Source organism: Palaemon carinicauda, chromosome 25 (assembly GCF_036898095.1).
Source record: "Palaemon carinicauda isolate YSFRI2023 chromosome 25, ASM3689809v2, whole genome shotgun sequence".
NCBI classification, from domain to species: Eukaryota; Metazoa; Arthropoda; class Malacostraca; order Decapoda; family Palaemonidae; genus Palaemon; species Palaemon carinicauda.
This window is the reverse complement of record NC_090749.1, coordinates 51,096,275-51,108,774: the sequence shown is the minus strand read 5'-3', so window position 1 is coordinate 51,108,774 and position 12,500 is coordinate 51,096,275. Positions and strand designations below refer to the sequence as shown.

The following is a 12,500-nucleotide window of genomic DNA, read 5'->3' as shown; positions in this document are numbered from 1 at the left end:
GAAATTAATAGGCCTAAGACAATATAGCAAAAGGTCATATCAACCCTCTGATATCAGCACAAATTGAAGCTTTCTCACATCATCTCAGGCTTCTTCCTATTTCTATATGAGGGTCGCCGATTCGAATAAGCCTTTTCCATCTATTTCTGTCTTGCACCTCTGTTTCACCAATTCCGTTCTCACTCAAGTCCTCCCATACACAGTCCCTCCATCTCTTTTTTGTTCTTCCCCTTCTTCTTCTACCATGAACTTTACTTTCCATGGTATGCCTCTCTCCTTAGTAGTTTTCCTTACCATTTCAATCTTCCTTCTTGCAATTACTTTGATATTTTCACAGTATATTTAAAACTGGTGAGACCAAAAATAAAAAAAGAAACACTACAATATAAAAAATAGTAATCATATATAAAACCAACTAACCTGTCTGTCTGAGGAACACAGAAGCCGTCAGGGGTCTCAGAACTGGGGTATTGGCAGCCACGCAGGTCAGGTTTTGGGCAAGATGCCCCTTGGTCAAAGCCTCTATATGCAGGGTATTGGTCACGTAGGGCGTCGCGGGACTGTTGGGAGTGGCTGTGGCCAAGGCAGAGGTCATGACCTGCCTCTCTTCGGCTTCCGAGTCTAGAAGGGTTGACCCTGACCACCAGGTCACGTTAGGAAGGGGTTCACCTGTGTGGATGGAAAAAAGGTAGGCTAGCTTAAGTTGCTAGAGAGAGAGAGAGAGAGAGAGAGAGAGAGAGAGAGAGAGAGAGAGAGAGAGAGAGAGAGAGAGTTAGGTTAAAAATTAATAGAATAATTCATGCAATGAAAGAGAGAGAGAGAGAGAGAGAGAGAGAGAGAGAGAGAGAGAGAGAGAGAGAGAGAGAGAGAGAGAGAGAGAGATTGTTCAAGCTAATGATCAATGCTTATATATTAGAAATACTAGAAAGAATATCCAGGATTGTTTACATTAAGACTGCTTATGATAACCCAACGACTTTTAACATTTATTTAATCCCCTAATTATTTATTGGAGTCTATGTAAGTGTAAATACAAAAATCAATATCGTCTATTAAACTTCGCAATGGTAATATTAACCCTTAAATTATGGTGGCCGATGTGGTAACGTCCCTGACTGGGGTTCGAGTCCCGTTCAAACTCTTTAGTTCCTTTGCCGAGTCATTAGCAGCCATTGTCTGGCCTCCTTGGTCCTAGCTTGGGTGGAGAAGGAGCTTGGGCGCTAATCACATGTACATATGGTCAGTCTCTATAGCATTGTCTTGTTTGCTAGGGCAATGTCCCTGTCTCTTGCCACTGCCATTCCTGAGTGGCCTTTAAACTTTTAAACACTTGGGGCTTTCTCAATTCGTGAACAAGCTGATCTCTTTGTTCTTGCTACTATCAATAAGCTCTCGTTAATACAAGCAATAATAATAATAATAATAATAATAATAATAATAATAATAATAATAATAATAAATTAATGTAACGCTCCCCTCCCGTAAGCCCGTAAAGAAAACGAGAAGCCGTAAGCGCCAAATCCTGAATTGTGTATATCTGAGTCCTCCCTCCAGCATCATCATCATTATCCTCATCAGCTGACTGAGGAGCCCTTCATGGAGCGTAACGCTCTAATGGTACGGCAAACACTTCACTATTATTGCTTCCATTAATGGATCGTGTGTTTTATGATGGGCCTTGCAGCGAGCGTGACGAAAATTAAAAATGAAGGTACCTTCTTAATCAGCGAATGGTTATGTTTCATTGGCCCAATTTCTGCTGTAATGATGTCTCTCTCGCCGATGAAATTGTTCATTACTGCCATGCCGTCCATTAATGGATTTGCCATTCTGTAGGGCCCTGTAGGGAGCGTGACGGGGATTAAGGCTATGTTCGTAATGATGTGTTCCTCATTAATTTGCCTGACTATTTTTTTAATCTTATATATAAATGAAGAATGTCCATTTTAATCGTCTGTTATATTGCACTCTTGCATTTTCTTTACCTTTTGATGTATTAACAAATTATTATTATCATTATTAAAAAATCACTATTATTATTATTATTATTATTATTATTATTATTATTATTATTATTATTAGCTAAGCTACAAGTCCAGCTGAAAAGCAGGTTGCTAAAAGCATATGGTCTCCAACAGAGAAAATAACTCAGTGAGGAAAGGGAATAAGGAAATGGATAGACCAGTGTGATGAGAGAATAATGATTTTCCAATAATCCCTATTAACAAAACAATGTTTCCTGGATGAATTCCCGTTACAATTCATCTCTTCCAAATTTTGGCTAGAAGCAAGGATGTTATTAACAGTTATTCATTTGTAGGCAACCGTCCAACTATTGACCACACATGATTATAGGTAACTCTACTAAATACGGACTAAACTTATGCATTGACCAAAGCCAATATTGTTTGTGTACAGTAAAAGTTCAAACTTGCAGGGAATATTTTTATGTTGAACAGACTAATACAAATATCTCTTTATAGTTTATTTATAAAAGCTCTAATCTAACGTTATTACTATTTTTAAAATATGTTATTCTAATTATTAATTAATTCCATTGTAGTTTATTTATTTCCTTATTTCGTCACTGGGCTATTTTTCCGTGTTGGAGCCCTTCATCTTATAGCACCCTTCTTTTCCAAGTAGGGTTGTAGCTTGAATAGTAATAATAATAATAATGGTAGTAACGAAGTGTTAAAGACTAAATCCTCCCCAACCCATTGCCATACCCAACACAAATTTCCCACCCACCCAAGGACAGACCGAACCCAATAGACCTAGACCGATGAGAAAAGCAGTATTGCTTCTCTCTCTACCAAAGTCTAACGAGAACCATCGAAGGAGTAATGACTCTCGTATAAATTTAGTAACAACCGACGTGCCAGGGCCGCTGCCATGCTTTTAGGATATCAAGTAGCACAGAACGTGCGGATGCCATCCTTAAGGATATCGCCGGGGTATATCGTCCCTTTATGACTGGATCGTGTGCTGATGACCTCACTAAAGCATCATCCGGTGTAACAATTAAGTCTTTCCAAGTCCTTCGCGGGGGGTCATCAAGGTGGAGGACACTCTCTTGGGGAGTGCAAAGAGCATGCCCAAACCATCTCCATCTACCGGTCATCATGGCCTCATTCACATATGGCACTCGAGTATTGTATCTTAAGAGTTTCAATTCTAACCCTGGCCTGACATTCCACTACCAATATTCTTCTTAAGTTTTAGTTCTCAAATCTACTAAATCTGTTGGACATTGTTTTATTGTCATGCCACCTCTCATGTTCATACAGTAACACCGACCTCACTAAATTGATATATAACCTGATATTTTTATTCAATTTCAAGCGATTTGATTTCGAAATTTTACTCAACCTAATCATTGTCTGGTTTGCTTTTTTCAATCTTTCAATAACTCCAATTCTAAAGACCCTGTATTAGAGATCATAGCTCCTAAATATTTAAATGATTCTACCTCATTAATCGTTTCTTCTTCCAATGATATTTCATTTTGCATTGCATATTCCGTTCTCATCATCTCTGTCTCTCATGTATTTATCCTGAGTCCAAACTCCTGTGATATTTCATGCATTCTGGTAAGCAAGCATTGCAAATCTTGCAGTGTTCTATTAATAATGACAGCGTCATCAGCATACTCTAGGTCAGCTAGTTTCCTATTACCAATCCAATCCCATATATTAATATATCATTATCATCTTCATAAGCCGTTAATAGTCCACTGGAGGAAAAAGGCCTCAGATAGGTTATTCGACTCACGTCTGTTCATGGTCTTTCTATGCAAATTTTCTTAATTCGTCAATCCATTGTCTTCTCTTCCTTACCCTGCCTATTTTGCACTCACTAGGGACCCATTCTGTTATTCTTAATGTTCATCTTATCATTTGCCATTCTCAATATATGTCCTGACCATGTCCATTTGTTTTTCTTACGTGTTGTTAGAATATTCTCTATTCTAGTTTGCTCTAGTATCCACGTTCCTCCTATTATGTCTCTTAGTTTTATTCCCATCATTATTCTTTCCAAATGTCTTTGAATTGTAACTAGCTTATGTAAGGCTCCAAGATTTTTATGCACAAGTTAATGCTGGTAGGGCGATCTGATTAAATACTTTTCTTTTTAGAGAAAGTGGTATTTTGTTTTCATAATCTTATTTTCCTCACCAAATCTCTCCACCCTATGCTTATCATTCTTCTACTTTGGGTCTCATGTCCTGGAGAAATAGTTGTTGTCTATCTCAAGTACGTATATTCATTAACAATTTCTATAGCTTCACTATAACTCTTATTTGCTGTCTCTTCCATTTCATTAGTTTTACTCATATTCATTTACAGTCCTACATTTTTCCTTCCTCTATTCAAATTCTGTATCCTCTTTACCAATTCCTCCCCTGATTCAGTAAACATAACTTTGTCATCTGCAAATCATAAGTTGTTAAGGTATTCCTCATTAATATTAGTTCCTACATTTCCCAATCTAAATTCTTTCAAACTTCTTCTAGACATGCAATGAATAATTTAGGAAAGATGAGGTCTTCCTCTCTATCTCCTTTCTCAATTGTTATTTTCTCAATATCTTTATGAAGTTTTAGGATTGCAGTATTTCCTGTATAGATATCTTGAAGTGTTCTAACACAAGGGCCATCTATTCCTTTTCTTTTGAACGGCTTTCATTACTGTTGAGGTTTCAACATAATCAAAAACTTTATCATAGTCTACAAATGTCATCCTTAGTGGTTTGTCATACGCAGTTGATTCTTCCATAAGATGGTTAACTATATGGATATGGTCATTTGTTGAATACACACTTCTAAATCTTGAGGTTCTCTTGTTTGATTAAAGTCTAGCAGTCTTACTATTCGGCCTAATATGATTTATGTGAATATTTTATATATCATGTAGAGTAAACTTATAAGGCAATAATATTTCAAGTCTTTTGTGTCTCCTTTTTAATGAAGTAATGTATGTTTATATATATATATATATATATATATATATATATATATATATATATATATATATATATATGTATATATATATATATATATATATGTGTGTGTGTGTGTGTGTGTGTGTTAGTATGTATGTGTGTCTGAGTAGTGTATATATGCGAGTAAAATCCATCGAGCCCTGGGAATAGCTCCAACTCAGTCCCAGAAAATGATAAAATAATATTAGAAAAATAACATCGTTACCACTTACCTCCAGTTGCTCTACACGAGAGAGTGAGCGGGTGGCCTTCTTGCACGGAAGCTTCCCTCTCAACGACAGCGCCTCCCATGCTGTATATACGGATGTTGTGGGGCTCATCTGGGGAAGGGAGAGAGAGAGAGGACTAAGATCTTTATTTGTTGCAGAGAGAGAGAGAGAGAGAGAGAGAGAGAGAGAGAGAGAGAGAGAGAGAGAGAGAGATACTTAATTTGTTTTAATACAGGAACTCTTCAATTTTTTTTAAGCAGACCTCATAGAAAGAGAGAGAGAGAGAGAGAGAGAGAGAGAGAGAGAGAGAGAGAGAGAGAGAGAGAGAGAGAGAGCCGTAATATATGTCTTTAATTTGTTTTACCAAAAAAGGAAAAAAAAAAATCAACTCACCCACAACATGAAGGTGAACTTTAACGTTGTGTGTTGGGGACCCTGGGAAGTCCAACCTACATCGGTATTCGCCCTGGTCGCTATAATTGACGTCCTTGACGACCAGGACCCAGTCCTCCTTCGTGAAATTGGCGCGCCCTTCGAACATGTCGCTGGCTCGCCAGCTGCTCCCTGCGTCCATTGACCTCAGGTCGCCGCTGTGGAGGAGGTCAGAAACATACTTGAGGTGGGGGTCAAAATCATACTTGAGAAGGGGTTATAATCATAATTGAGATGTGGGTAAAAAACTTACTTGAGATGAGCGTTAATAACATACTTGAGATGGGGCTCAAAATCATGATTGAGATGGGGGTCAAAACACACTTGAGATGAGGCTCAAAATCACGCTTGAGATGGGGCCAAAACATACTTGAGATGGGGGATAAACATACTTGAGATGGGGGTAAAAAACATACTTGAGATGGGGGATAAACATACTTGAGATGGGAGATAAACATACTTGAGATGGGGGTAAAAAACATACTTGAGATGGGGGATAAACATACTTGAGATGGGGGTAAAAAAAGTATATGAGATAACGGTAAAAAGATATGCTTGCGATGGGGGTCAAAATCACACTTAAGATGAAGGTCAAAATCACACTTCATATAGGGGTAAAAAAATATATGATATAAGGGTCAAAAACAAACTTGAGAATGGGTCAAGATCATACTTGAGAGGGGGGTCAAAATCATAAATGAGATGAGGGTAAAAATCATACAAGAGTTGGGGGTCAGAATCCTACTTGAGATAGGGGTGAAAATCATACTTGAGATGGGGGTCAAAAACATACCTGAGATGCGGGTCAAAAACATACTTGAGATGGGGTAAAAAACATGCTTGAGATGTGAGTTAAAACCATATTTGAGATGGTGGTCAAAAACATACTTGAGATGGGGGTCAAAATCATACTTGAGAGGGAGTTCAGAATTATATGTGAGATGGAAGTCGAAACATACATGAGATGGGGCTCAAAAACATACCTGAGATGAGGGTCAAAATTATACTTGAGATGGGAGTAAAAATAAATTTGAGATGGGGGTAAAACCTACTTAATATGGGGTCAAAATCATACTTGGGAGGGGGGACAAAAACACATATGAGATGGGGGTCAAAATCATACCTGATATGAGGTTCATAAATATATTTGAGATAGGAATCAAAATCATACTTGATATAGGGGTAAAGAATAAATATATATATATATATATATATATATATATATATATATATATATACATATATATATTATATATATATACATATATATACATACACATACACACACACACACACACACACACACATATATATATATATATATATATATATATATATATATATATATATATATATGTATGCATGTATATATATATCCATGTATATATATATATATATATATATATATATATATATATATATATATATATATATATATATATATATATATGATTAAAGTCAAAATCATAATCGAGATGGATTCAAGTTTATGAAAAATATAATACCTGATTTCCTGTCAGTGTCTCATTCATACTTCAAAAAGTAAAAAGGGTAAATTAACATAGTCTATCCTACCAACAGCAGCAGACTGTTAATAAATTAATTCCTTAATCTAAAATGAATCAACAGATCATAAAGATTGCATATCATATGTCATGATTTAGACACAATGTAGCGTTTCTATTATACAGCTCAGTAAATGCTATCTTGATGTTTTGTTGAAACTAAACATTGTTCTCATCACCCAGTACTAGAGGCCAACATATAGAATATTAACCCTAGATTCCCTTCCCAATAGACAAAACAATAACAACAACAACATCAACAACAACAACATCAATAATAATAATAATAATAATAATAATAATAATAATAATAATAATAATAATAATAATAATAATAATAATAATAATAATAATAATAATAGTGAACTACCACATTGGAAAAAAGAATAACAATTTTCATTATCTTAACCTTTACAATCATATTTATAAGCCAAGCTAAAATCCTGTATGTAAAGGATACAGTTCCTGGGTCCTCAGTAATGGGGAAGTACCGTATAGTGATAACTCCTTTAAAGAAATGGCAAGATTTGTAATTCAGAGGAGACAGTATAATCTTGTGGGTTTTAGAATTATGAAAAATATTTAGGAGTCAAGGATTCATATCCTTAACAAAAAGAATAAATGCAGCCGTTTCTAGTTAACTGTAGGACAAAGGCCTCAGATACGTCCTTAGTCATGTCTGGAGTCTGGCCATTTTCATCACTACGCTGGCCAGTGCGGATTGATGATGGTGGGAGATTTTTGTATGATCGCTCACAGCAAACAAACCTATTTTGGGTGGCCCTGTCTAGTACAGCTTTGCTGATCATGTCGATAAACAAGTTCTTTCACCACGTTAAGGTATCAAGGAGAACAAAATTACAGGATCTCAGGTTTTCCACTAACAATTCAAGATGAGATCCAACTTCTGAAAACCACATAGAACACTATGCAAAATATTGCAACCTTTGAGAATAAAAATATTCCTAGGGGTAGGCATGTAAATATCTTGAAAACTTAAGATAATTTTTTTCTTTATGATATTGAATAGTAAGAATGTTTCAAAAATTTTATTTTAGATAATAAAAATATTATTTAAAATGAGGTGAACGTATCTAAAAAGAAATCAGGGCATGGAGAATTAAATTTCCTTTGCCTACTACGGTGTCAAGATGCCAGAGAACTTCAAATCAATTATTAATTTGCCTACTAATAATCATACGTTGAGCTTTGCTATATGATATGATATCAAAACCCAATATTTTGCATCATACTGAATAGTATTTTCAACTCGATCTCTATTAAAAGATTCAGCAACCACAAGCCTAAACTCTAGAGATGTGAGCCATGTGAAGGGAATAGAATCATCTGCATATGAAGCAAACTAGTTTTAAAGGCCGAGCTACACATCATGCCTCTGTAATTTTTGAAGGCAATGCTAATAACATTATTCTTTTGTCACTATGGGGAACATTAACAACACATTGTAATTAATTAGTTAAAAAATTGATAATAATATTAAAAAAGGATGATTCAGCAACTCTCAACCGATCCAGCTTGTGGAAAAAGGGGCTATCTGATAACCTTGGCGACCAAAATCAGGGATTTCTATTCAGAACGGGAAACTTTAAACAGGGAATCGCAAACAACGAAGTTCTTACCATCAATTTCATGAACAGATGATTACTTTGGCAATTTGCCAAAAGACCTTTCAAAATTTTAGAGAATATTGGACAGAAATTGGTCTGTAATCTACAACATCCTTGCTTACCTAATTTAGTGATATCAAAAATTCCAAAAGTGCAAAAAATAAACATCTTTATATAAATACACACACACGCACACACACACACACGCACACACGCACACACACACACACACACACACACACACACACACACATATATATATATATATATATATATATATATATATATATATATATATAACCTCTCTCTTCTAGATACATAATTATATGACACATACACACGCGCGCACACACACACACACACACACACACACACACACATATATATATATATATATATATATATATATATATATATATATATATATATATATATATATATGCATGTATATATATATGTATATATATATATATATATATATATATATATATATGTATATATGTATATATATACATATATATATATATATATATATATATATATATATATATATATATATATATATATATATATATATATATATATATATATATATATATATATATACTCGTACGTATGTATGTACTATGTGTGCCATTATGTGTTTGTACCAGACTCTAAAAATGTATGCTGTGATGAAAATGAATCTCAGCATCGAGCGAAGAAAAGAAATACATAACAAAGTCCAAAAGTCACAGCAAAACCCAAACAACAGAAAAGACACTTGGAGATGCCTTAGAAATCTCTACCGACAGAACTCTGGAAAGGGTTGATAGAAACAATAACTGAAGTTAAAAGGGACCGAGGACAAATTATTGAATAGAGGATAGTGGTAGAAGAGGGATAAGAGAGGACCTTGAACTGAAAAGTAATATAACATTGATAATATTTAGTATTGATTCTTCTAGATTGGGGTTGCAAATAAGAAAGCAAATAACTTAGTCGTTTTGTAGGCTTAGAAACTCCAACGAGCATTAATATTGTTATTACCTTCGCTAAGGTTATATTTTCCTCTTAGTTTATTTACTTATTTATCTATTTACCTGTTTGTTTGTCTGTTATTATCATCATTATTATTACTTGCTAAGGTACAGCCATACTTGGAAAAGCAGGCTCCTGCCTGGAAAAATAGCCCTGTGAGGAAAGGAAATAAATAACCTACAAGAGAAGTTTAAAAACAATAACAACATTAAAATAAATCTTTCATATATAAGCTATAAAAACTTGAAAATAACAAGAGAATAAAAACGTCAAAATAACAAGAGGAAGAAAACAAGATAGAATAGTGTGCCGGAGTGTACCCTCAGCAAGAGAACTCTAACCCAAAATAGTGGAAGACCATGGTACAGAGGCTATGGCACTACCTAAGACTAGAAAACAACGGTTTGATTTTGGAATGTCCTTCTAGAAGAGCTGCTTACAATACCTTAAGAGTCTCTTCTATCCTTATCAAGTGGAAAATAGTCACCTAACTATTACTGTGCTAGTTAACCTTTTGGGAGAAGAAGAATTGTTTGGCAACCTCAGAATTATCAGCTGTAAGAGTACAGAGGAGAATATGTAAAGAATAGGCCAGACTATTCTGTGTATGTGTCAGTAAAGATGAAATGAGCCGTAACCAGAGAGAGGGATCCAATGTATTATTGTCTGGCCAGTTAAAGGTCCCAATAACTCTCTAGCAAAATTACTTATACGATAAATTTTTTTGCTTAATTTTCACTAAATTTCAACAACGTATAGATATTATGCTCCGAAAGAATCCATTAAATATTGGAGGTGAATCAGATCAACATTGCACTTTTCAACATATACAGTCAACACATTAAATAAGACATGCTTAGACCGTAGACTTCCGTAAATATTTTACTATAAATGCATTCACGTCCAATATGTGAAAAGAAGAGTGCTTAGTCCTTAGAATTTAGTAACAGGATGAATATTATTGTTGGCGGAGGTTACAAATTCTTGATTGCTCTTTATAGCTTGTTACCTTTAATATCATCATTGCTATTGATATTAGTGTTATTGTTATAATAGTCCCTTATTTACCTGGAATCAAAATTTCATAACAATTTAGCAATTTTCTATGATAATGGATGTCTGCGAAGCAAAACGAAACCAGACACTGATATTTAATACTTTAACTGCTAATGTGTACTTGTTCAACATCTGGCAATTGCTCGGCTTTACTGCATTCCTCAGATTTAAAGACCTAGTCTTTGCAACAGATTTCTTCCAGCGGTTTCTAGAACTTTTTCTCCTCATTCCTTATAAATCTCTCCTCTTTCAACTGGCATATTCTATTCGATCTATTCCACAAGACCAAACCACCTCTATATATACTGACCCGCCTTTTTAAAGAGTCTAACCTCATCAATTCTGCAAGGCTTCCCTTCTCAATCATGAGGCTCAATACTATACAGTATTCTAGAAGTTTTATCCCAGCTATGACCAGGTTTCGGAAGATCTCATTAATCAGGCAGATGAAACATTAGAACTTCAGAAGTTTAAACTTGAAGCGAATGTTTTTTATTTATGATGAACAGGCTGATATAAGTCTCTCTTCATAGTCTACATATAACAGATCTATTTTAACGTTGTTACTGATAATGAAATATTTTATATTAATTATTCATAACTTCTCTTGTATTTTACTTATTTCCATGTTTACTTTCCTCACTGGGCTATTTTCCTTGGTGGAGCCAAATGGCTCACAGCCTTGTGCTTTTCCATCTAAGGTTGTAGTTTATCTAGTAATAGTAGTAAATGTAACAGTTAACTTCATATTTTTCACCTCCAATACTTTTATGAGTACGTTAAACTTAAAAAATCAGATATATTTATAATAATCAAGTTCGGATATATTTATTTTCTTTATTGATACCTAACAATTGCCGACTCGTAATAAAAAAAAGTAAAAAAAAAAAAATAGAAAATAGAAGATGAGTACATAACAGAAATTCACAAGACATCTAAAAGATTTCAATATTCGTTCGAAATATAAAAATCACTAAATCTGAAGGCATTATTGGATGATTCAAAGTTTATACATTTTGATACAATTTCACGCTTGGTGATTAAACTTTTATGTGGCTCGTGAAAAAGTCATAAAGTTGAATATCCAGGCAATCATGATCTCCTTCATTCTATCCTGCCATCCCCCCCCCCCCACCCTGGCCTTATCCAGCTGTTTATTTGCAATCAAAAATAATTCTGAATTTATGGGTATGAATGGGAGAGCCTTTTGTGATGTTATAGTATAATTTCATTGGTTTTTAAGATGAATAATAATAATAATAATAATAATAATAATAATAATAATAATAATAATAATAATAATAATAATAATAATAATAATAATAACATGCCTTTTAGTATGCCATCTTCGCGTATGTTAACCTTTTTTCACAACTTTATTTCAGACACTTCTACCAATTCTATATATATATATATATATATATATATATATATATATATATATATATATATATATATATATATATATATATATATATATATATATATATATATATATATATATATATATATATATATATATATACTCTAAATATCACTCTATATCGGAGTATCATAAAAATATACCAAGCTCTATTTTACATATT

At 34.0% G+C, this 12,500-nt stretch overlaps 1 protein-coding gene across 1 annotated transcript in view; it reads right to left on the bottom strand.

The window, feature by feature from the left end:
- The window catches only part of LOC137619017 (uncharacterized), a 160,446-nt gene that overhangs the window by 91,656 nt on the left and 56,290 nt on the right, over positions 1–12,500 (bottom strand). The window contains 3 exon segments of the mRNA XM_068349216.1: positions 421–669; positions 5,217–5,324; positions 5,607–5,803. Coding sequence (XP_068205317.1) covers positions 421–669; positions 5,217–5,324; positions 5,607–5,803 — 554 coding nt within the window.